At 41.2% G+C, this 26,821-nt stretch overlaps 1 protein-coding gene across 1 annotated transcript; it reads left to right on the top strand.

Annotated features, from left to right (window-relative positions):
* The first annotated feature begins 6,340 nt into the window (after positions 1–6,340).
* LOC110717275 (N-terminal acetyltransferase B complex auxiliary subunit NAA25-like) lies at positions 6,341–7,616 on the top strand. Its single transcript, XM_021895932.1, has 2 exons — positions 6,341–6,913; positions 6,990–7,616. The coding sequence occupies exons 1-2, from the start codon at positions 6,785–6,787 to the stop codon at positions 7,158–7,160; spliced, it is 300 nt and encodes a 99-aa protein (XP_021751624.1). The 5' UTR covers positions 6,341–6,784; the 3' UTR covers positions 7,161–7,616.
* The last annotated feature ends 19,205 nt before the right edge of the window (positions 7,617–26,821 follow it).

Raw genomic sequence — 26,821 nt, 5'->3', positions numbered from 1 at the left:
GGATCGTTGGTATTGATACCGAACGATCACTTGTATGTCGATTGGGATTTATTTGAATCTTTATGCCTCATATGTGAACCCTCTTTACTCCTTTCTTTTGTTTCATTTCCTTTTTTTAATTTGTGATAAGCGTAATTATGGCATGATGATATAGTGGTATTTTGGAACTTGCTTACTACATTTGGACTCTATCTCCGTGATGATGCACCTTAGAATGCTTGTTTCTTTGTTCTTAACTTTGTGATGAGATGCACATTTCGAGATTGTTGTTGATTGAATTAGTCGAGTCTTAGTCAAGGTAGAAAAGGCAAGAACTAGTGATGGCATTTGAACCCTTAGTTCACGGTTTGTGGTAAGATGGAGTTGCTCCTCATAGTGGATTTGACGCCCCCTAGATGGTAGTTGCTTACTCTTCTCGTCCCTAGTGAGGTTCATTTTGTTCATGCCTTCATCAATTTGTTGAGCGGCGTTTTTAGGATCCTCATCTATGCACGTTTGAATCCTTGTGTTGATTATTAACTCCCAAGATCGTGACCTTGGACTTTTGGGGGAGGAAAAGGGCATCATTTCTCATTTTCATTTATATTTTCTTTTATTTAGTTACAAATTTGATTTTCTCTTTTGCATCAACCTCCTTGCCAACCAATTTGAGCCTAATGTTTCCCATTCTTGTCTCAACCCCATTACAAGCTTAACGACCTATGTTTTACCAACCCTTTTAGTTAGTGAAGCACTGGGCTTGTAAGGCTAGTATGAAGAGTGTAGTGGATATGAGCATGAACCTTTGATGAAATTGGTTTAGAGCAAATTCTTGAGATGAAAGTCTAAATTTGAGCATGAAAGAAAATTTGGGAAGTGTGACGCTTTGGGTGATATGAGAAATTGATCTATCTTGTATATCCTTGATTAAAGTTAATGATGCGAATGAAATCAAAATGTTTGGATGTTCGTTTGAGTTGTGGTTATGTCTTGAATTTTGACCTTGAGGACTGCCCTTCCTCTTGCTTCACTTAGGGATTACCGCCACTATTTCAAATTGTTCTTTCGACCTCTACCTTAAGCCATGTCATTACAACCCTTGTAAGCCCCTTAGACCTTAGATGTACGTGGTCATTAACCGGTGGAGGGAGATGGTTTTCAACCCTATGGAAAGAGCATGTATAGATGAGATGTCGGGATGATCTTTTACCTCCTCAAAGTAATTCTTTTTTCCGGTTCCTTCGTGGAATTATGAGGAGCCACCTAGGGGGATGATTTGAAGCTAGTAGGGGGAACGCGGACCGTTCTAGAGGGGACTAGGGAGGAAGATGACTCATTAGTTCTCTATGTTTGGCTTAGACTTGATTCTTGCAATCTTTAGCATCTTGAGAAGTGCGTGCACCATTTAGTTGAGAATGACTAATATTCTTTGATGTTGTTTATCATGGTTGAGCCCGAATAAAGCAATTGTCCATCTTGAAATTTGATGTTGTTTTTTTTAAGCCATGCCGAATTATGTTTATCTTTGTAGTGTTTGATTTGTCTTTTTCTCCTTGGTTTTTGCCAAGAGTTGTGGGTTAATCTCTTTGGAAACCTTCACGAGAGCATACTCGTCCTCATAGGCGACTTTGAGGTTTAAATGGCTTGTTGTTTGCGCTAAAAACAACCGTGATTCCTACGAAAGTGAGTTAGTGTATATTCTTGTGTCTTTCTTTTATTTTTAATCTTGGTTGTCTGCCTTTATTTCTAATTTGAGTGGTGATCTTGCTTGAGGACAAGCAAGAGGTAAGTGTTGGGGAATTTGATAAGTGGCATTTATGCCACTATTCGGGATCCTTTTTCCTACCATTTCCCTCCATTTATCGCTTGTTTAGCCCTATTTTGCCGCGCTTCTCCATATATTGCACAACAATGTTATTTCCCTCGTACTTCCCCTCTACTTTACCTTTTTTGTACTATTTTTGGGTGTTTTCCTGTGTTTTGCAGGTAAACCAATCGATACGTGAAGTAGAAGAAAGTTCGGAATAGTTTCGAGAGCCGGTTTCAATAGCAAATCAAGTGAGGAGCTTCTAATCAGGCTGCGCGCCCAGGAGAGCCCTCTCTCCCGCTCTGCGCGGGCGTGCAACCTAAGGGAGAGGGCGCGCATTCAAGGCCAAATCAGGATGTATACCTCGTAGATGCCTCGCGCCCTGTAGAAAGCGCGCTCATCATCCTGCGCGGGCGCGATGATTCCTAGAGAGGGCGCGCAGATTAGCTTGAACTCTTGAAGATACAAGGCAACTTTCTGTAGATGCCAACCACGCTCTGTAGAGGGCGCGCAGTATACTTCACGGGCGCGCAGATGTTAGTAGAAGTTCGCGGGCACGCAGACCTTTGTAGAGGGCGCGCAAAGAGTTGTAGCGGGCCCGCACGCTGTCAGCCCAACCCGTTTTTATTTCCCTATTTAAAAGCTGATTTGGGAAGGAATGAAGGTAGCTATTCCATTTAGGGCAAAGTGCTTAGAACATTTCTAGAGAGAGAATAGCCTCCATTAATGCTTGTATAAGTTTTTAGAGAGAGAAAGTTCAGATTATTAGTTTTTTATCATCCATACTTTAGTCTTTAATATAGATTAGTGCTTTGATCATCCTTGTAATCAATATTAGAGCATTCTATTGGATTTTTGGTGGTTCACCATTGAAGGTTCAAAAACCCATTTTCTTATTTCAATACAAAGTTGAAGCTTTGTAAGCTCTTTCTATCTTAATCTCTTTTATTTTTGTTTATTCACATATTTCAAGTATTTTTGATAGTTATGTTTATGATTTTTATTATGGCCAATATTTTGGGTATTGTTGATATGAGTAGTTTCTCTCTCCTAGGCTAGACTTTTAGCTAGGGGAAGGGGAATAGATGACTTGGTTGCTATTTAATTAAATACTTGATTTTTGGGGATTTAAACCCTTGTTGTATGAACTTGTGCTTATTGTTATATGGTTGATGTTGTGCACCATTGACTATATTATTACATGTCCTAATTGATGCGCGGGAGTGATCATGTTAGGATAGATCGTAGTTTATACATTGCTTAATCAATTGCATGGGAATGAGTTGTGTTCAGTAGGATTTTTGATCCCTTGTTTGAGAATCCTTGATTATCTATGTGTTTAGCTCTTAATCTCCAAGTTTGACGTTCCCCGATCCCTCTAGCGTTTTTAATCTCATAGTTTCCAATACTTGTTAGTCTTTGTTAATTGTTAGAGTAATTTTGTTAGCCTTAGTTTATTCATTATCTTGTTTTTAGTTATTAGATTGATCATAGAAATCTTCAATATCAAACCATAATACCCCCCTTTTGTTACTTGCAATTTATCCTAGATTTTGTATTAATTGTGCTAAACCCCCGTTTCCTTGGGAATCGACCCTACCTTATCGTTATCTAAAGTAAAATTGATAGAGTTAGGATAGCAGATATAAATTGTAATTTTTGGTCTAGGTAGTAGTAACGACCTATTACCATCTGATCATTCATATAACTCAATAGGAAGGACAACTTCTATGCCGTATGCCATGAGGAATGGGGTCTCGCCGGTTGCTCCTTTTTAAGTTGTTCTGATGGCCCAAAGGACGTGAGGTAGCTCATCCGCCCATAGACCGCCAGGTCTTTCAACTTTCTTTTATATGCCGTCTGAGATGAGCTTGTTAAAAGTTTTAACCTGACCGTTTGCCTTAGGACGACCTATGGATGCAAAATAATGTGAGATTCCTTGATCTCCCAATCAACTCTTGAGTATGGGCTTTTGAATTGAGGGCCATTATCAAAAACCATTGACATGGGTACCCCGAACCGGGTGATGGTGTTTCTCCAAATAAAGGAGATGACATCCTTTATTTTTATGCCTTTAACCGCCTCTGCCTCAACCCATTTGGTGAAGTAATCCACATCAATAAGGATGTATCTACGACTTCCTGTGGTAGGCGTATATGGCCCTAGAATATCCATGCCCCATTTGGCAAAGGGAATCAGGCTGTAGATAGCCGTTAGGTTAGTCGCCGGCTGGTGTATTAGACGGCCAAACCTTTAGCACTTGTCACATTTCCTCACCAGGTCTAAGGCATCGACCTCAAGAGTGGGCCAAAAATAACCCTTCCACCTGGTTCTCTTTGCCAGTGATCTTCCAACTATGCATGAAGCACAGTAGCCCATATGCAGATCTTCCAATACTTCTTTTCCCCTTTTCGGGGTAACACATTTCATCAACGACTGTAGTTAACCTTTGCAAAAGAGTTCCCCTTTATGCATGACGAAGCTTAATGCCCTTTTCTTTAGAGCAGCCGCTTCTGTAAAGACATCCGACAAGGTTCCATTTACGAGATAAGACCAGATGGAGTCCATCCAAGAAGAACTCCAACGGGATCATGCTCAATACTTCTCTTTTCCATGACTTCCCAGAATACTGACCTAAGCGCATCGCAAGTGGCGGATGATGCCAATTTTGAAAGTGCATCCGCCTGATTATTTTCTGACCGTGGCACCTGACTTAGATTGAATTCATCAAGTGTCCCAGCGATTGGTCCATGGTGGACAGATCAACGCTTGACACGTGGCAGGCTCCTATAGGCCCATGTGGCAAACACATGGCAGGGCCTGATTAATCCACTTGTCAGATGATGATTGGTAGGGAAAAATCCCCTAATCATTTGCCCATCACAGGTTGGACGTGACTGTTCACATGTCACCTGTTACAGGTGTCGGCCTGTAACAGGCGACGGCCTGCTACAGGTGTCTCCCTATGACGGGCCGAGCATTTTTCCCGCTCATTTTTTGAATTTGGAAGCGACCCTTCGCATTCTCCTTTTGCCCTATATAAGGGCATGTTGACCAAGTATTTTGTTCACATTTGCAAACTTTTCAAAAGAACTCTCGGACCCCTGAATTGAGCTCTGACACTTTACAACCTTTGACCTGCCGACTTCTTCTGACAGGACGACTGCTTTCGTTGGACGACTGCTCTTTCCTTCTTTCTAAAACTCATTACTCAGGTAACCGTTTCCTCTCTTGTGGTTTATTTTCTTTCTTTTTGAAAATGAGGCCTCAAAAGCATCTGGCACGGCCTAGAATAGCAATCAGCCGGTCACCGGGGACGGCTGAATCTAGGACTAGGGGTGCCGACTGCCCTACAGTACTTCAAACTTTGTGCAAGTCCCGGAATCCAACTGTCTTCGTATCTTTGCAGGACAGTATGGCAAGGACAAAAAGAACAACGATGATTGAAAACTTTGATGGATCCTCTTTCCCGGTTCAGATTAGCGAGTTGTCGGACCAGCCGCCTGATACCGCAGGGACCCAAGGTGGCCCTTCTACCGAGAGCTCTGAGGAGGGAGTTAAGGTAGCCCCTTCCCACTTCTTTGTTGACCTGGCCAGTCAGCAGACGGCCCCTGAAGCGAAAAATCGAAAAATAGTAGAAAAATACGAATAGACTCTTTTCTATCGGACCATGTGATGGGTCCACTAGTAGAAAAATCGAAAAAGCCACCCCCCTTTTGCCACCAGTTCATAAAAACCGGTGGGAAAAATAGTGGGCTTAATTTTGGATAATCACTTTTGCCACCGGTTCCTGAAAAACCGGTGGCAAATCCTAATTGTTTTTGTTAAAAAAAAAGGAGGAAAACAGATTTGCCACCGATTCAACCCAAACCGGTGGGTAAAGGTGTTTTAACAGCAGTTCGAACCGGTGGCATTTAAAAAAAAAACCCGCCCTTATACTTCTTTTTCCTTCGTTCATCACTATTCCATTCAATTCGCATTCCCCATCCCCTGCTTTCCCAATTGCGCTGCTGCTGCTGTTCTTCTCCCCTCCATTACTGCAACTTCATCAATTATTCTTCCTCTCTCGTTCTCGCCTACATAGGACCCTCACCATTGTTCTCGTCCTTCCTGTCGTCCTCCATTGAAGCGCATTCTGGGTTTCTCACCTCCATTGCCGCGCAACTCTTCTCTTTCTCTCCATAACTCTCCTCCATTGAAGCGCATTCTGTCGAGCTTTCTTACCTCCATTGAAGCGCATTCTGACTTTCCAACTGCATTGTAGCAGCTTTGAGGTATTATTAATTAATTTCGCAATCTAGGGTTAGTCGTTATTTGGGTTTTATGCATTATTTGTGGTTTGCTTTAATTTCTTCTTTAATTTCGAGTTGTGCATATTTTCTGTTGATCTAAAAATTGAATGTAGAATATGTTCAACAATGACATGGGTAGTTGGGTATGAAATGACTAGCATTAGCAGGAATTGGCTTTAGCTCATAAAGTGTGATGTTTCTTTTGTTCTATTGGTGCATACGGTTCTTGTCAGTCGTGGATTTTATGAGTGAAGTGCATGCTGCTAGGGATGTGTGGATTGGTGTGTGTTCAGTGCTTAATGGAGATCATGGATAGACTTTAAGGACAACCTCTGGAGTTTCTTGTTGATGAATTTATATTTTAGAGGGTGTTGATGAATTGAAATTAAGGATTTTAGGATTACTTATTCCAATATTTAAAACTCGAAGTGCATATTGTCATGATGCATATGCACTTGCCCACTTGGGTTAGGGGGGATGATTGAAAGACTTTATACTGAGGTTTATTGATAAAATAGGACTGTTGGGTTTTTAAAGCTTTTAAAATCTTCTGTTTGTATATTGAGTCAAGTTGTGCTTTTGGTAAAAGTATTTCATGATTCTACAAAGTAGGTGTAGACTGTGGAGAGCCTGAAATTAGAAAATAGTATCGGGGTTGGGACTCTTAATATTTATGGGCTAACCAGCAGTGTTGCTTCTGCTGCCTATGTTTCAGGTTATTGAATTTGTGCGGTTTAAAGAACGATTGCAACACTCTAATAAATATCTGATTGCACGACTTGAATCATCTATTTTAAAGCTGAAAGAGAAAGCCAATAATATTGAGGAGGAAGAGGTAATATTTCTTGCAGGACATGCCCTTAGCCACATGCTGATATTTCTTATGTGTCACTGACATGTATTCTTCACAGGGTGTTTTTGAATCCTTGAAATGTGGAACTCAAGCTCTTGAGCTTGCTGGTGATACGTTGTGTCAATCATTGACATTCAACGAAGAATTACAATTAAGGCCTTGGTGGACTCCAACTCCAAAAAAGGATTATCTTTTAGGTGAGTGCATCATGCTATTTGGCCAGCAGTGAACTGCAATTTTTTTTTTTGTTTTTTTTTCCCTCTCTAATTGATACTTTTTTAGCTTTCATGCAAATTATAAAACAAAAGTCTGGTTTCCCTAATACATATATGTCTACAGTATATGTTTCTCCAACTTTTCAGCAACCACAAATATCTTTATGAGCTAGATGCTACTGTTGACTAGACTCTTATAGGTTATCGCTAGATGTGGCTGGGTGGTTTAAGGGTAAAAGGTAGGGCATCAAAGGGAAGGGGAGGGGCGGCTGGGTGTAGTGGTGGTTTAATTTGGTGTTGAGGATATAACCATGATTAATCTACTTTAAGTTAATTATTTGAGAACTACCTTAATACATATAGATTAAACAAAAGTTATAAATCAAATGGCCTATATGGTATTGGACATTTCATTTGAAATGATGGATTTAGCCCAATTCACATGATTTGGAATACCAGGTATTTGCATTAAAATTTGATCAACTAGCCTTTTTACCTCTTAACATGTCATTTTTACCTAGTTAGAGGCAGCTAAGGCTTGAAATCACATTAAAAGAGCAAGTCAAGTGTTTTAAGACGCAATTTCATTCAAAATGGCCGAAATAAGGCCTATATCACTACATGTATGCCTATTTTCTATATTTTTTGATCAAAATAGCTCATTCTTCCTCTTAAAATGTCATTTTTACCTAGTTAGAGGCAGCTAAGGCTTGAAATCACATTAAAAGAGCAAGACAAGTGTTTTAAGACGCAATTTCATTCAAAATGGCCGAAATAAGGCCTATATCACTACATGTATGCCTATTTTCTATATTTTTTATCAAAATAGCTAATTATTCCTCTTAAAATGTCATTTTTACCTAGTTAGAGGCAGCTAAGGCTTGAAATCACATTAAAAGAGCAAGTCAAGTGTTTTAAGACGCAATTTCATTCAAAATGGCCGAAATAAGGCCTATATCACTTCATGTATGCCTATTTTCTATGTTTTTGATCAAAATAGCTCATTCTTCCTCTTAACATGTCATTATTACCTAGTTAGAGACATCTAAGGCTTGAAATCACATTAAAAGAGAAAGTCAAGTGTTTTAAGACGCAATTTCATTCAAAATGGCCGAAATAAGGCCTGTATCACTACATGTTTGCCTATTTTCTATGTTTTTGATCAAAATAGCTCATTCTTCATTTTAACATGTCATTTTTACCTAGTTAGAGGCATCTAAGGCTTGAAATCACATTAAAAGAGCAAGTCAAGTGTTTTAAGACGCAATTTCATTTAAAATGGCCGAAATAAGGCCTATATCACTACATGTATGCCTATTTTCTATATTTTTGATCAAAATAGCTCATTCTTCCTTTTAAAATGTCATGTTTACCTAGTTAGAGGCAGCTAAGGCTTGAAATCACATTTAAAGAGCATTTGAATGGTTTTGGGACGCAATTTAATTCAAAATGGCCGAAATAAGGCCTATATCACTACATGTATGCCTATTTTCTATGTTTTTGATCAAAATAGCTCATTCTTCCTCTTAACATGTCATTTTTACTTAGTTAGAGGCAGCTAAGGCGTGAAATCACATTAAAAGAGCAAGTCAAGTGTTTTAAGACGCAATTTCATTCAAAATGGCCGAAATAAGGCCTATATCACTACTTGTATGCCTATTTTCTATGTTTTTGATCAAAATAGCTCATTCTTCCTCTTAACATGTTATTTTTACCTATTTAGAGGCAGCTAAGGCTTGAAATAACATTAAAAGAGCATTTGAATGGTTTTGGGACGCAATTTCATTCAAAATGGCCGAAATAAGGCCTACATCACTACTTGTATGCCTATTTTCTATATTTTTGATCAAAATAGCTAATTCTTCCTCTTCACATGTCATTATTACCAAGTTAGAGGGAGCTAAGGCTTGAAATCACATTAAAATAGCATTTGAATGGTTTTGGGACTCAATTTCATTCAAAATGGCCGAAATAAGGCCTATATCGCTACATGTATGCCTATTGTGGTATTGTTAATTTAAAAAAACTAATGATTAGAAATTGTTAGTTTGGTTAATGATGCGTTATTGTTTAGAGATGTATTTAGGTATTAATTACTTACTAACTTATGTTTTTTCTTTTTAATTTTTTTATAGATTCATATGTGAATTGAAGCACAAGTTTAGCTTGAAGACTACAAATTTAGCTCAATTGTGGTATGAACTAAAAACTTAGTCTATGTTTCTTTTTCTTGATTCATGATGAAAGTTTTCTCATGCCTTTACAACATTTGTATTGTTTAATGACAAATAAATTCCATAATATATAAATGCTTGCATCATCATATGCCTAGATACCCGTTCAAGGCTTTCTCATTAGGAGAAAGTCTTGAATAGTCCCCGGTTGGGACTGTTCTTGAATGTTTGCTCTCAATTAGGTGGTGAATGTATGTCTTCTTTTTTCGATTTTAAGGAACATCTTGGCTTAGCATTTCCTCGATCGCCATGTTCTCTGGGTACATATGTGGGTAAGTTATTACCTACATCGTGTAATTGGAGAACTGGGGGGAAATGCTGCCGGATTTTCCTTAAAATTGGAAAGTCGACATACATTCACTAGTGAGAGTAAACGTTCAAGGATGGGTTAGGTTGGAGCGATAAGGACCCTTTGGAAGCATATATGCATTATTGTATCTATATGAATGTTATATGCATGGTGTGTGTTTGAATTTGATTTACATATATAATAGATGTAGCAATTATACATTATTCGTAATATGTTGCCATGTTTAGAGGCAATTTACTTAATGGAGAAGGATCGTGGCTGGATCTATGGTAGACTTGATACATTGGAATTCTTTGACGGGGTTCAAGAGTTTTGTGAGAGGGCTTCATCTTATCAGCGCAGACTGGGTTTCGATTGCCTCTATTGTCCTTGTGTTGATTGTAATATTGTGAAGGTGGTTAATAGTGTTGATATCATTAGAGATCGTGTAGTTTGTCGTGGGTTTAGGCTTAAATACCATGTGTGGATTTGGCACGGTGAAGAAGGAGAGTACACTAGGGATGTTATTGGGAATAATGTGTATGATGATAGAAGCAATGATATTCGTGTGGACGAGGAATACAAGAATGAGGAATTTATTGTTGATAACGGTGATGAGGATGGATTTGATGATGATCAGGTGGATGAGGTGGAGGATGAAGGGGTGAATGAAATGATGCGTGGTGTTCAAGGTGACGTGTTTGAGTCGTTATCGGATGCTTCTAAAAATCCTTTGTATCCTGGGTGCAAAAAATACTCCAAACTATCAGCTGTGCTAACACTGTTTAACATTAAGTCAAAGCATGGGTGGACGGACAACAGTTTTACGTCTTTGTTGACCGTGTTAAGTGAGATGTTGCGTGACGGGAATGAAATTCCTAAGTCATACTATTATGCAAAGAAGCTCATGTGTCCATTTGGTTTGGAGTATAAGAAGATACATGCATGTCCTAATGATTGTATTCTTTATCGAAATGAATATGAACAATTGGTGGAGTGTCCGCGATGCAAGAAGTCGCGCTAAAAGCGCATGAGTTGCAATGCTGGTACGAAGGGACCTCCTGCGAAGGTGTTGTGGTATCTTCCCATCATTCCAAGGTTTAAGCGTCTTTTCTCAACACCAAAAGACGCAAAAAACTTGAGGTGGAATGCAGAGAGAAGAAAGAAAAACAGAATGCTGAAGCATCCAGCCGACTCCCTGCAATGGAAGAACATTGATATGAAATTTGGTGAATTTGGTGATGAAGTCAGAAATTTAAGGCTTGGGTTGTGCACGGACGGGGTGAATCCATTTGGCACTCTTAGTACCCAGCACAGCACATGGCCGATACTTTTAGTGAGCTACAATTTGCCTCCTTGGTTGTGCATGAAACGTAAGTATGTAATGCTTTCACTACTAATAACTGGGCCAAGGCAACCAGTAAACGACATAGATGTTTATCTTGCGCCACTTGTTGACAATTTGAGAAAGATGTGGGACGAAGGGGTTTCCGTGTTTGATGCTCATAAGAATGAGATGTTCACATTGCGTGCAGCTCTTATGTGGACCGTTAATGATTTTCCTGCATATGGCAACTTGTCTGGGTACAAGAACAAAGGAAAAAAAGCATGCCCCATTTGTATTGATGACACCCCAAGCATACACCTTGACAATTGCCACAAAGAGGTGTATCTGCGGACTCGAAGGTTACTAAGGCGCGATCACCCGTACCGTAGGAAGAAAAAGGCTTTCGATGGGAAAGCAAAAGAGGGGACTGCGCCTAGGCCATTGACTGGTGAGGAGGTTTATGCTCGAGTTAAGGGTAAACGAAAAGTATTTGGGAAAACATAAAAAGCTACGGACTCAACTGCTCTCTCTTTAAAAAATAATCAATCTTTTGGAAGCTTCCTTACTAGAAAGAACATGATGTTAGGCACTGTCTTGATGTAATGCATATAGAGAAGAATGTGTGTGATGCTCTTGTGGGAACGCTGATGAACATTCAAGGCAAAACAAAGGACGGAAAGGGTGCACGGTTAGATTTGCAAAAGATGGGGGTTCGTCCAGAATTGTGGGCTCAGCAAAAGGTTAGAAAGGGAAAGGAACAGGAAAAGAGAGATGAAACGAGTTCGAAACAAAGAATCATTGCGTGCGGGTGACAAGTTCATATTCGCCCCATGTTTTGAGGAGTACGTTTGACCATGTCAAATTCATTTGTTTCCCCTAATATATGTTATACACGGCTAATTATTGACTTGTTTGTGTATTGTCCATTTCTGTAGTGCACATTGGACCCTGCTAGTGATTTGTGTTCCCAGTAACACCATCTTCCTTTTTGATTCAGCTCGATTGCCTCATCCGAAAAAGCTCCTCGTGAAGTCTATACTGCGAAAGTAAATATAGCTATCTAGTGTTGATTATCCTTACTTAACTCATTTATTATATTAGTCATACTAATCAAGTTTCAACTTACTTTTCTATAATGCTATGAAGAAGATAAATTGTCGAGCTCCTCAAGGTCCTACATGGAAATCACCGATGGTAATGCTACATGATTTTGTGATTTTTATAATAAACGATGCGTAAGATGTTGCTAATTATTTATGCATGTTTGATTCATTTACTGTGTTCCTATGCTAGTGCGCACAACAAGATAACGGAGTTGATTGCTACTATACGTGATGAGATTCATGTTGGACATAATGACTCATTGCACAGACTTACAACAGCTTGATGAGGTATGCCATTGAATTAGTTAATTTGCTTTTGTGGTGTGTTTTGATAAGATAAAACCCTTGAAATTGCGTCTCAAGCCTTAGCTGCCTCTAACTAGGTAATAATGACATATTAAGAGGAAGAATGAGCTATTTTGATCAAAAACATAGAAAATAGGCATACATGTAGTGATATAGGCCTTATTTCAGCCATTTTGAATGAAATTGAGTCCCAAAACCATTCAAATGCTCTTTTAATGTGATTTCAAGCCTTAGCTGCCTCTAAATAGGTAAAAATGACATGTTAAGAGGAAGAATGAGCTATTTTGATCAAAAATATAGAAAATAGGCATACAAGTAGTGATATAGGCCTTATTTCGGCCATTTTGAATGAAATTGCGTCCCATAACCGTTCAAATGCTCTTTTAATGTGATTTCAAGCCTTATCTGCCTCTAACTAGGTAAAAGTGACATGTTAAGAGGAAGAATGAGCTATTTTGATCAAAAACATAGAAAATAGGCATACAAGTAGTGATATAGGCCTTATTTCGGCCATTTTGATAGAAATTGCGTCCCTAAACCATTCAAATGCTCTTTTAATGTGATTTCAAGCCTTAGATGCCTCTAACTAGGTAAAAATGACATGTTAAAGAATGAGCTATTTTGATCAAAAACATAGAAAATAGGCATACATGTAGTGATATAGGCCTTATTTCGGCCATTTTGAATGAAATTGCGTCTTAAAACACTTGAATTGGTCTTTTAATGTGATTTCAAGCCATATATGCCTCTAACTAGGTAATAATGACATGTTAAGAGGAAGAATTAGCTATTTTGATCAAAAACATAGAAAATAGGCATACATGTAGTGATATAGGCCTTATTTCGGCCATTTTGAATGAAATTGCGTCCCAAAACCATTCAAATGCTCTTTTAATGTGATTTGAAGCCTTAGCTGCCTCTAAATAGGTAAAAATGACACATTAAGAGGAAGAATGAGCTATTTTGGTCAAAAATATAGAAAATAGGCATACAAGTAGTGATATAGGCCTTATTTCGGCCATTTTGAATGAAATTGCATCCTAAAACCATTCAAATGCTCTTTTAATGTGATTTCAAGCCTTAGCTGCCTCTTACTAGGTAAAAATGACATGTTAAGAGGAAGAATGAGCTATTTTGATCAAAAACATAGAAAATAGGCATACATGTAGTGATATAGGCCTTATTTCGACCATTTTGAATGAAATTGCGTCCCAAAACCATTCAAATGCTCTTTTAATGTGATTTCAAGCCTTAGCTGCGTCTAACTAGGTAATAATGATATGTTAAGAGGAAGAATGAGCTAATTTGATCAAAAATATAGAAATAGGCATACAAGTAGTGATATAGGCCTTATTCGGGCCCTTTTGGTTGAAAATGCGTCTTAAAACACTTGACTTGTTCTTTTAATGTGATTTCAAACTTTAGCTGCCTCTAACTAGGTAATATTGACATGTTATGAGGAAGAGTGAGCTAATTATTATAAATGTAGAAAATAGGTGAAGTAGTAGTCATAAAGGCCTATGTATTAAATTTTTTCCTAACTTAAATTGTAAATGTATTTTTACATACATAACCTAAGTAATTAATTCTAGCTAAAATCATTTTTGTTTAACCAAGTTTTTCAAGGTACATAAAGGAGGTCCATTGACGAGCAAAGAGCTGAATGAAGTTCGAGATATGTTAGCGTCTTTCATCACATATAATTTAATTTGAAGTTGTTAACTTATACATTAATTATTAGTATAGTTTGTAAATATAACACCTTTTAATTAATGATTTGTAAAAGCTATATGACATTTTATTGTATCGCATTTACGGTTATTAATTAATATTTATGTATTGTTGTTATTATTCCAATGTAAAAATTATTATATTATTAGTATTTTTAATAATAATAATAATACGGGTAATAATTTGGGGTATTATTACTGTTATTATAATATATTTTAATGGCAGATTTAATACAGGATGTGCAGGTTTTTAATTAATTTTAATTATAAAAATTTTTTTTTTTTTAAAAAAAACAGGTTTTGCCACCGGTTTTTTCAATGAATCGGTGCCCAAAATTAATTTAAAATCTGGCGCGCTTACTTTTTCCACCGGTTCGCTGTGAAAACTAGTAGGGAATGGTGAAGTTTTGCCACCGGTTCAGTTGAAAACCGGTGGCAAAAGTGCTTAGCTTAAACCTAAATCAGCAGCTTTTGCCACCGGTTCACCTCAAAACCGGTGGGGAAAGTTCTTTTGGCCACCGGTTTAAAACCGGTGGCATATCTTTGACGGTTTGCCACCGCCCAAATCAAGAACGGATCAAAATCGGTGGGGAATGGGGGGTTTGAACCGGTGGGGATTGGGGTTTTTCGTCTAGTGGTCCTGATTTCCAAGTTTTTGTGCCGGATGGTGAGGATACAGTCGTCTGGCCCGCAGGGTCTAGCTACGGGGACGCCTGTTTTGGCTGCTATGAGGCGGCCATTAAAGCTGGTCTGCGATTTCCCTTGCATCCGGTCGTTCAACAAATCCTCGATGGATACGAGGTGGGGCTATGGCAGTTAGCCCCGAATTCCTGGTTCAACATCCTTGGCTATGTAGCCGGGTGTGAAATGCATGGGGTGGAGCCGAATTTTGAGGCGTTCACCCATATGAATTACCTTAGCCGAACCCCCAAAGCAAGCGGTACCGGCTGGTATCAAATAACGAGCCACAAAGGCTATCTGATGACAAGAGGCAAAAAAAATAAATGGAAGGATTGGAGAAACACCTTCCTCATCATTGCTAGCCCTAACAAGCTGCTAAACAAGCGCTACAATAGATGGAACAGGGATCCACCTCTTCTAGCAGGCGGTCGCAGCATGCCGCTTGTTCCCCCCAAGGCTAGGGAAGAGATCTTGGACCGATGGCTGTTCAAGGTAAAGATTAGGGCCAACTCTACTACGGGGGAACAAGAGCAGGTGCCCTTGCACTGCGTCCTTAAATTCAAGTGGCTCTATGATGAGTACTTTCTGGCCGCTTGCGGCCTCAAAAGTCGGACCTCAAGAGGTAGCGGCCTCTTGAGCATATGTACGCGTCTTTTGCTTTTTCTTGAATTTTTCTAACTCTTTGTGGTTCTTATTTTGAGTTGAAGCTATGGACCAAATCTCTGCTTCAAAGAAGGCGGCTACCTTGCTGCGAGCGTCCATCATGCAACAAAAGCGGACCTCTTCTGAGTCTCCTGCCAAGGAGACGCCCATAGTGAGTTTCGAGCCTTAGAACTTGTCTTGAAAAGCTGCTTATATCAGTATTAACCACTCATCTTTTTCGCAAGGGGCACTTCCAAACCCTCCTCCTCCCAACAGCCGGACTCAAAGGTTCAGAAGACGACTGATGGGAGTACGCCTGGATCTGCCAGGAAACAGTTGGCTGACAAGCAGCCAATAACCCCACAAAGTGTGGGGAACCCATCTTAAGTCCTCAGTCGGCCGCCAAGAAGTATAAACTGCTCTACTTGACTTATTTCTTCATCACTTTCTTCACGTTTCTGATGTTTTTCTTTGTTTCGATGTAGGCGGCCCTCAAGAACCAGACTTGGTCCAAGTGGCCAAGTCTATAATTAAGGGCGTCCCTCTAGAGGAGAGGGACGCGGTCAAGGGAGTCGGCACCCTTGACCTAGACGACATCCTGGGTCTCCTTTCTGAGGTAGACTTAGAATATTTTTAAAGTGCTGACTTTGCGTGCCGCATGTTATTCTCAAATCTGATGCTTGTTTTTTCCTTTTTCCAGACCATGCTGCGAGTACACGGCCTCCGGAGGCCGATCAGCGCCAAGAACAAAGAGGTAAAGGCTGCTAAAGCTGTGGCCGCCTCTGACGTTGATAAGGCAATGTTTCAAATTGCCCAAAATGAAATTTTGACAACTGATATTCTTTATTATCAGGCGCAGGCCACTTCCACTATCCGGATTCAGTTGGAGGCGGCCAAAAAGAAGAATAATGAGCTGGAGGCGAAGGTCAAGAGCCTCAACGATGAGCTGCGACCCCTTAAAAACATTGCCTATAAGGCTGAAGGTCTGCAGACGTCTCTTGATACACTCAAGGATCTCCTGGAGAAGCAAGAGGCGGCCATCTCAGAAGATCTCAATGCGAAGGCCGAGGCTGAAAAGATGGCTTTAGCTCAAGCCATGATGGAGGACTCGACCCAAATTATGAGGATGACCTGGACAACCCTCTTCCCAAAATCTCACTATGCCGCCTGGGAGAAAAAGTTCAACGCTTGTACTGAAAAGTACAACCAACAGATCATGAGGCAGGCGACTGAGGAGGACGAGGCGGCCGAGTCCAGCTCAGAAGAGGAAGTGGAAGAGGTGGCCCTGCGGCCGATTGAGGTGGATGCATCTAAGGAAGCTGTCCCTAATTCCGAGATAAGTAAGAAGGATGCCTCCCTGAACCAGGCGTCCCTTGCTGATCAGGCGGCAGCCAATACTGAAACCCTGCCTCAATCTTAAAGCTTTTATATCTTTAACTTTTCTTCGGCCTGCGCGCCGCTTATTCTTGTATCACTTTACCCGGCCAGGGGGCCGGGGTTTTGAATATTTAACCGGTTTTAATGGACAGTTGTTAATATGAATTCGGCGACCATCTTTTGGTCGTCTTTGCTTATTGAATTTTGTTTCATGCTTTTTTTTTTTTGCTAAGTGTCAAGGATCCTTGATATCCGCTTACATGTCATGCCGACTGTGTTTCGGACATATTTAAAATTTGTAAGCCAATAGGTACAAAGTAACGACTGCCTATACCCCTAGACGACTGGTTGTCTTGGTTCCAGGTTAGGCGATCAGTCGGCCATTTTTGCAGTCGGACCCCCAACATATTTTAGGAAATACGTTAGGAACAGGCTGTTTATAACTAGCTCGCCTGTTTGTTAAGATAGGAATAGTTCTTTAGTCTTTGCTTGTCAAAAAGTAGACGACCTACGAACCAGTTTTTCAAACATTTTTGTTTTGAAAAGTAATCATCTTAATAGGGTCGGGGTACGAGAGATCTAGTTTGCCTTTAGACAGGCGGACTCATCATACCTTTTGAATCCTTACTAAGTATGAGAGAGTGACTTATGGGAAATATTTGAGGTTACCCATTCGTCATTTTTATGCTTGAGTAGTAGAGGAATCAGGCGGCGAAGGCCGGCTGATCCCCTTGATTCGCCAATGCTTGTTGGCTATTAACCTAAGGAGTGGTAACCCAGTAGGAATAGGAATTTGAATGCCCTTGTTTTCCAAAAAATAGGCGGCCTACTCAAACTTTTTAGGTTTCATACCAAGTTTGAGGGAGTGACTATGAGTTAACGTTGTTGTTATTCAGTCGCCGTCACTCCTGCTTGAGTAGTAGAGGTACCAGGCGGCGGAGGCCGGCTGGACCCCTTGATTTACCAATGTTTGTTGGCTATTAACTGAAGAGGTACCCCCTGCATTTATCCCAAGTAATACAGGCGGTTATCCGACGCGGATGTTAACTGCAAACAATTGTTTGATTTAGTTTTAGAGTTATCCTTGTCTCAAAAACAGCTATATGGTTCTCCTTGGGGACAGTCGTCTAGGGGTCGTGTAATTAGTTTATAGAACAATGTTCCACCCAAAAGGGAGCTGCTCTCTGCGACGAATTTCATTCGAATGGATGCCGCCGGACGTCTGCTATGATGTTGGGACAGGTCGTATTAAATAAAAGATTGGATCAGATGGCTGGGCGCCTGGTCTGATCATTCGGCCATAGGCCTTAGGTAGTTCATGGCGAACTAAGTTTAGGAGTGTAGCCAACTGTATGGTTACAGGCGGCGTGCCCCTCTTAATTGAATGCAGGAGTAAAATAGAGAGTAGCCGACTGTTTTATCAATTGGCATGCCCCTCAATTTATAGAAAAAAAGGAGAGTAGCTGGCTGCTCATGGAGCAGGCGACATGCCCCTCATAATACAAAATAGATGAAGCAAAGCAGCAAACTTTTATTAGCAGCACTTGGCCATTTACATCATTCAAAAATAATACTTCCTTAAATTATCTACATTCCAGGTTCGAGGCAAGGGTTGGTCGTCTGGTGTTTCCAGACGATAGGTGTCGTCCCGGACCTCTTCATAGATTCGGTAGGGTCCTTCCCAGTTGGGAGTTAATTTGCCTGACTCATTAGCCCTACCAACTTCTTCCATCTTTCTTAGGACAAAGTCCCCCACTTTGAGTGAACGCTTGTGCACTCTTTTGTTATATGACCTTGTCATTCTCAAGAGGTAGATTTCATGACCCAGGGCTGCATTACTCCTTCGTTCTGGAAGTGAATCCAATGCCAGGCGCATGGACTCCCAGTTTGCCTCTTCGTCATACAACATTACTCGAAGAGTCGGCTCGTAGTGTTCAATTGGAAGAACAGCTTCTGTACCATAAGTTAGGAGGAATGGAGTTTCTCCAGTCGACCCTTTTTCAGTCGTCCTTATGGCCCAGAGAACATGTGGTAGTTCGTCTGCCCATAGGCCGCCTGCTCGTTCAATTTTCTTCTTAAGTCCGTCTGAGATGATCTTATTAAAAGCCTCTACTTGGCCGTTTGCTTGAGGATGGCCGACTGATGCAAAGCAGTGCGAGATGCCTTGGTCTCCCAGCTAATTTTTTAGAATAGGCATCTCAAATTGGGGACCATCATAAAAAACCATAGACATGGGCACCCCAAACCGAGTGATAACATATTTCCAGATGAATGAGATCACATCTTTTGTTTTGATTCCCTTAACAGTCTTTACCTCTACCCATTTGGTGAAGTAGTCGACTACAAGTATGTACTCCCTGCCGCCTGTAGCAGGCGTATGGGACCTAGGATATCCATGCCCCACTTAGCAAACGGTAGCGGGCTATGGATGGCAGTGAGATCAGTAGCCGGACAGTGAATTAATTTGCCAAACCTTTGATACTTATCACATTTTTTCACCATTTCCATGGCGTCTGCTTCTAAGGTAGGCCAAAAGTAACCCTGCCGCCTTACTCGTTGAGCAAGCGACCTGCCGCCTACATGAGAGGCGCAGTATCCATAGTGCAGATCTTCTAAGACCTCTCGTCCTTTTTCTAGGGTCACACACTTTAAGAGGGGAAGAAGATAACCCTTCTTAAAGAGTTCACCCTTGCATATTTCGAAGCTGGCCGCCCGTTTCTTCAGCAGAGCCGCCTGGTAATGATCATCCGGCAAGGTGTCGTCTGTTAAGTATGCCCTGATTGGGTCCATCCAGGTTGAACTTCGATCTAGAATTCCAATAGGATCTTCTTCAATACTTCTCTTCTCCATAACTTCCCAGAAGACGGTTCTTGGGGTATCACAGGAGGCCGAGGAGGCCAACTTTGAAAGAGCATCCGCCTGGTTATTTTCAGACCTGGGCACCTGAGTCAGATGAAACTCTTCTAGCGATCCGACTGCTTGTCGTACCGCCTGCAAATATTTAATCATAGCCGGATAGGTTGCTTCGTATTCGCCATTATACTGACTCACTATCAATTGTGAGTCAGAGCAGGTGTCTATTATTCTTGCCCCAGCCGCCTTGCACATGCGGATACCGGCCAGTAAAGCTTCATATTCTGCCTCATTGTTCGAGGCTTGGAAGTTAAAACGTAGAGCATACTCATACCTGTCGCCTTCTGGCAACTGATATATGACGCCTGCTCCACAACCGTTTGAGGTGGAGCTCCCGTCCACATAAACCTTCCAGACTTGGTCTGGAATCTGAGAATCAAAGGGCCGAGTCATCTCTACAATAAAATCAGCAAATGCTTTCCCCTTTACTTCTTTTCTAGCCTCGAATGCTATTTCAAGGCTCTGAATCTCTATCGCCCATTTGATCATCCGGGCTGACGACTCCATGGTTGTCAGTGGCCGCTTGATTGGCTGATCTGTGTATATGACGGCTGAGTGTGCCAAAAAATAAGGCTTCAATTTTCTAACGGCCATGAAGAGAGCAAGACCGAATTTTTCCACTAAGGGGTACCTCAACTCAACATTTTTCAACACATGGCTGACAAAGTAGACCGGGAGCTGGCAGCCGTCTCTTTCAGCAAGGAGGACGACACTTAGAGCATGGTCAGACACTGCGAGATACATGTAGAGCCTTGGTAAGGAATGCAGATGAACTTTCAGTTTTTGGAAAGCTGCCTCAGCATCCGGTCCCTATTCAAACCTTGCCTTCTTCTTTATTTCCTAGAAAAAGTAAAGGCACTTGTCGCCTGACCGGCTGAGAAATCTTCCCAGGGCCGCCAGACAACCTGTTAACTTCTTAACCTCTCGGACTGTTCGAGGCGACTGCATGTCTATGATCGCCTGCATTTTCTCAAGGTTTGCCTCTATACCTCTTTGATTAATGAGGAATCCGAGAAACTTTCCAGACTCAACCCCAAAAACATATTTCTTGGGATTAAGCATGACATGGTGCCGCCTGAGTGTGGTGAATGTTTCTCGGAGGTCCGCCAGATGATCCGTCTGAAGTTTGGACTTAACAATCATATCATCTATGTATGCCTCGACATTCCTCCCAATTTGATCAAAGAACACCGTGTTTATCATTCTTTGGAAGGTGGCCGGGGCGTTCTTCAAACCAAACGGCATGACCGTATAGCAATATAGCCCTTGATCAGTGACGAAGGCCGTCTTCTCCTGATCTTTCTTCCACAAAGGAATCTGATGGAAGCCAGAGTAGGCATCCATGAAGCTCATTAAAGCATGGCCCTATAGAGTCGACCAGAGTGTCAATTTTAGGAAAAGGATAGCTATCTTTGGGGCACACCTTGTTCAAATCTGTGTAGTCCACACACATTCGCCAGGTACCATTCGGCTTCTTTACTAATACCACATTTGCAACCCAGTCAGGGAAGTAACATTGCCGAATGAACCTTGCATCAAGCAGCTTTTTAACCTCAGCAGCAGCCGCCTAACTTCTTTCTTCACCATGGTTCCGCTTCTTTTGCCTGACCGACTTCTTTTTCGGATCCACAGCCAATTTATGCAATGCCAGGTCAGGGCTGATGCCTGGCATTTCATGAACTTTGAATGCAAAGATATCTTTGAATTCCTTCAAAAGTTGGTGAAAATCTTCACCCAAAACTTCAAGAGCAGTCGTCCTAACCTTGATTGTTCGGTCGGGACGTGAGTCGTCCAGGACAACATCCGTGTGCTCGCCAGCCGGCTGAGGGCGGAATTCGTCCGACCGCTCCTCTGTCAGTGATTGCTATCTTTTTTCTTTTCTCTCGGCCCCCAGTTGGGTAGCCTTTCTTTTCTTGCCGCCTGCCGATTGAGCAGGCGCATTCTCCTTGATGAGTTCAAGGTCAGTTCTTTCACCACTTGGGCCAGCAGCCGCCACAGTGGGTTTGATATCCAAGAGGTAACACTCTCGTGCCATCTTCTGATCTCCCCTTAGGGAGCCGACTGTTCCAATATCCTTCTCAAATTTGAGCAGCATAAGAGAAGGTATAATGACAGCTTTAGAATTGTTCAGGGTGGGTCGTCCCAATATTATATTGTAGGCCGATAGTTCTTCAACTACTAAGAACCGAACCACCATGTGACGGCCCTCCCCTTTCTCACCCAGATGGATGGGTAGATCCACTCGTCCTACTAGGTGTACGACACCTCCTCCAAACCCTACTAAAGGGTGAGATATCGGATGTATGCAGTCAGTTTTGTACTTGAGCTTTGCCAAGCACTTACTACTGATGAGATTAGAAGAACTACCGGTATCTATGAGAATGCGACCAACTCTTTGCTTGGCCACCTTGCATTCAATGACAATGGGGTCATCATGCGGCCCCTTAACACCTCCCAGATCCTCTTTTGTGATAACAATCTCTGGGAATGAACTCTTGGCGGTCCGTTCTTGGTGAACGGAATTAACATCTAACTGCCTGATATTGTCTTTGTTGCCCCTAATAGTGGGGCCGCCTCCTGAGAAGCTGTCGGCTATAGTATAGACGACTACGTCATCAGTATCAGAACTGTCGGCCGCCCGATGATTCTTCTTGGCCGAATGCTTGTGCTTGGTGGGAGCATTTCCCTTGGACTTCTTGACATAGGAGTCAAGGTCGTCTTTTTCAGCCAGACGGTCCAGGTAGCGCATGAGGCTTATACATTCATTGGTTTCATGACCAATGTCCTCATGAAAATGACAGAATTTATCTTGGTTCCGATTTCTTGCAGAACCCTTCATGGGGGCCGGCTTCTCGATTGAGATTCGACTCTTGATTTCTTTGAGGATAGCTTGGCTATTCTTGTTGAACGCATACTTGGGAGGGTATGGTTTGAATTCTTTCTTCTTTTTCTATGATGGCTGTTGAGAGGAGTCGGCCGCCCAGACTTCTTTTCTCTTTTTCTCAACTTTATTTGTCGACTGCTTTGATCGGCTTTCTTTTTTGTCAGACCTCCTCCCATCCGACTGTTTTCCAGATCAGTCGCCTGTATATAGGCTTCAACTTCAATCAATGCCTCTTGGAGGGTCGCAACCCTCTTTCGAACCAAGTCGAACTTGAAAGTCGACCCATCTTTAAGACCTCTGAAAAAATCCGTGTAGGCTACCTCATCCGGCAGCCCTTGTATTTGAATCCTCATCAGGTTAAACCGCCTGATGTAGGAACGGAGTCCCTCCTTCTCACCCTGCTGAATGGTCCCTAAGTCAAGGGTCGTCTTCTTAGCATGGATGTTCATAGCAAAATTGGAGGTGAACAAGTAGGCAAGTGTCTTGAAATTATTCACACAACCAGTCGGCAGGTTGCCGAACCATTGTTGTGCGATTCCCTTGAGAGTCGGTGGGAAACACTTGCACCAAGTGGGATCATCCAACCCTTGGAGGTACATTAGGTTGGTGAATGCCATTAGGTGATCTTCTGGGTTAGTAGTGCCATCATAGGTGTCTACTACCACATTCTTCACTTTGGCCGGCTGGGCGGCCTCTATAATTTCCTTGGAGAAGGCGGACAGCTGTTCCCCAAGTCTTAGCAACCGTAGTTGCCAGTCCAAAGGTTGGACGTTTCTTGCCGTCTGCCCTCCAAACAAAGGAGGCTGCAAAAAGTATTGTTGCTGCGGTACGAACGGCACATTCGGTACCGACTGCTCTTTATGAGATCCAGACCGACGGGAGGTACTCCCTGTCTGACTCTCATAATTTGATTGAGTATACTTCATGGAGGTATTATGCAGGCTATCTTGAAAATCTGAAGTAGAGGTCGACTTTAACAGTCGGTCATTCTTTTTCTGCTCTAACAACAGTCGAGCATCTGAGTAAGTTTTCTTGACCCATCCGCTTAAACATGACGAATAGGCTTTCTCTTCCCTGGTGAGGGAAAGCGGTACTTTGTTAAGTCAATCACAGGCGGCTCCCACTTCCTAGAATAAGGGTGAAGAGTCGCCTCTCGACCCTGTACAGGTTTCCTTCTTCCAGACTGAGAAGGTTTTCTTGCCAATTGCTCCTTAGATAGAGCTGCAGGCGTCTTCTTATTAATCAATTCTTGAATCTCTCCCTTGAACCCTCTCATGAAAGTCATGAGTTCGTTCCTTGTAATGGGAGCGGATCCTTTAGCCGCTTGTTGTTGCTCAGGCAGTGGGCCGGCTGGATTGCTGGGTCCAGCTTGGGAATCTACCCGTTCTTTCCTTTCGGTGTGACGGGTGCGTCGGGCCCTTAGGGTCCCATCTGAGGTCGTGTGTGTTTCAACCTCGGCCTCATTTTCAGTATCTTGGTCTGAGTAAACTTGAGGGTCGTCCACTGGACGCCTCTCTTCTGGATTCGGTACAAACTGTGATGCCATCTCAAAAGTACTCTCCCCACAGGCGGCGCCAAAATGTTTCGGGGTTTTATGATGTCCTGCGGGAGAGTTACAATTCTGGGACTGGAACCGTGCGTCTCTACCTGCAAAACAACGGAGACTCCTTGTGGTGGGAGTTCCGCCTCCGACGGTCAAGTTAGTACTTGTTTTAGGAGTAATTAATGCGGAAAAGTAAAGGTGATCAGTGTGTTTTGGCTTCTCCAGGTGAGAGTAATTAATTGTTGAATCCCCTTTAATGACGATTAATTATAGTATTTATAACCTTGGAAAACGTGTCAAACACTAGGTTTAGATTTAACCTAGGGCTGATCGGGCTTTCCTTGGAAATTGGGCCTAGGTGACTATTTAGCCTTTCTGGCATATGGAGGCCACGTGGCGTGACACAATTGGTCCATGGTGGACAGATCAACGCCTGACACGTGGCAGGCTCCTATGGGCCCATGTGGCAGACACATGGCAGGGCCTGATTGGTCCACTTGTCAGATGATGATTGGTAGGGAAAAATCCCCTAATCAGGTGGGGTCGTCGGGAGGAGATGAAGGTGGTGATGCCTAAGGATATGTTTGGTGGCAGTGGAATTGGTCGACGTTTGTTGTAAAAGGTGGAGTTGCTACTGTAGAACCCGCTTTTTTTGTCGATGTTTTAGTTATCTTGCGCCACGTCCGAGTCGAGTCCAGTTGTAATTTGGTCGGTTCAGTTTTTGACAGCTCTAAATTCGTTTGAAAATTTATGAATTCTTTCTCGAGCTTTAATGTTTGTTTGGGAGGGAGATTGATGATAATATACAAGTAAAAGGTGTTGGTGATGTCCGTGATGAGCTAAGGAGTTGCCAAATTGGAGTGGAGGAAGAGAGTTGACTCGTTTGAAAAACAAGTTGGTGGAGAATAAATTTATAGCGTTAGAAATTCTAGTGGAGATGAAGATGAATGCTACGAGACAAGAAACACGTGCATTGATGCATTATACCTATTTAACAACATTTTTTATTATTTTTAAATAAAAACATGATTGATGATAAAATTTATTATATGAAACCATGGTCAAAATTAGTATGAATTATATTAATAAATAGCGAAAAAATGTTAAATGTGTCAATTATTTAGGACATAATGAATTTTTAATTTATAATATCAACCTTTAACTTCATTCGTTTTTTTTCACTTTGATCAACACATAGTTTTACGTAAACAAATATGTCAAAAAAAAAAATAAATAAAATAAAGTGGATGATACCCGTGTCATGCACGATTTTTTAATGAAATGATTTGTATATTTCTTGTCATCCCTATTTCTATAAATTTTAATATTCTAATTTTTCAATAAATTCTATTGGAAAAAATAGTTTATATTATAAAAATTATCTAATATAAACTTTTTTTTCCATTCGTCGTATATTTTGATAAACTTTAGATTTAAAAAAAAAATTCTTTTTTTTTGGTGCATAAGAGGAGCTAAGCTCCAGGAAAACATAAAAACTACAAAGAAATAAAACGTGGCAATGCTACCCCTACAACATCATCATGTAAAATACGCCCTAAAGCTATAGTGGGGAATTGAATCAACTCTATCGAGTTGTTCTGAGAAATCCCATGGTTGACAAGCCAATCTGCAACTCTGTTCGCCTCTCTGTAAACATGATGCACCTCCACTTGCCAATTTGTATCTTCAAGCAGCCTCTTACAACTTGATATGATAAGAACACATTCCCCATTGTGAGCTTCAACATTATTTAAAGCCTGTACTAAGGCCAGTTGAACCTGAATTCTAGAAGGTTGCATTCGAGCAACCAGCTGTAAGCCATATTTTAGAACTTTAGCCTCTGCCATAAAGGATTATAGGCACCAATCTTGAGAGAAAAACCATAAGCTAGCCTGACTGCATGATCACAAATAAGTCCTCCACCTCTTGCAAGACCAAGTGCTCCTCTTGTAGCACCATCAGTGTTAAGAACAAGCCAACCTGGGGGAGGTGCAAGCCATCTAGGGGTGAGAGTAATATGGATTTTTTTTTAATTTCGGTGCGGTTTGGATTGAGAATTTTGGAATGAATTCGGTTTTGGGCAACTCAAAACCAAAAACCGAACTCAAACCGAAATATGCTTGAGATAATGTAGTCTGATTTAATTACTACAAGATAAGCCCAATTTATAGTCTACCAACCTTAGCCTTCCATATAAATGAATAGAAAATATAAACCTTAAATCTTACAAACCCTTCAACCGCCCCCTCTCTCTCATCACCCCTTCTCTCTCTCCTCTCATCCTTACTTTGTTCCCAGTCTCTCTCCTCACGTTCCTCCATGCCTCCCTTCTTTCTCTTTCATCTTTCCTCTAGTCTTTACTTCCTCTCAAATTTAATTTTTTGAGTTCAATCTAATCTCTTTCCTCTCTCATATCATTTATTCATTTTTCCTCTCTCATATATATTTCGACCAAATTCATACAAAGTTTTTGTTTTGCTATTGCAAATTTGCTATATTTCGAAATCCATACCCAAATTTGAAGAAGGAAATTTTTAGTGATTTTGTAAGGAATTATAGTAGCATCTTAAGAAAGAAAAGAAAATTGGGATTATATCAATATATGAACTAAGGTCGAGTATAAATTTTGTAGATCTACTGTATAAA

The sequence above is a fragment of the Chenopodium quinoa genome, unplaced genomic scaffold (genome assembly GCF_001683475.1).
Source record: "Chenopodium quinoa cultivar QQ74 unplaced genomic scaffold, ASM168347v1, whole genome shotgun sequence".
Taxonomy (NCBI): domain Eukaryota; kingdom Viridiplantae; phylum Streptophyta; class Magnoliopsida; order Caryophyllales; family Amaranthaceae; genus Chenopodium; species Chenopodium quinoa.
This window is presented reverse-complemented; position numbering and strand designations above follow the sequence as displayed.

What these genes read in the sequence shown, in the direction of transcription:
- LOC110717275 (XM_021895932.1), top strand. Translation starts at nt 6,785, where the DNA reads ATGTTTCAGGTTATTGAATTTGTGCGGTTTAAAGAACGATTGCAACAC. An exon ending in ATAATATTGAGGAGGAAGAG is followed by an intron (nt 6,914 to 6,989) that starts GTAATATTTCTT and finishes TATTCTTCACAG; the next exon opens with GGTGTTTTTGAATCCTTGAA.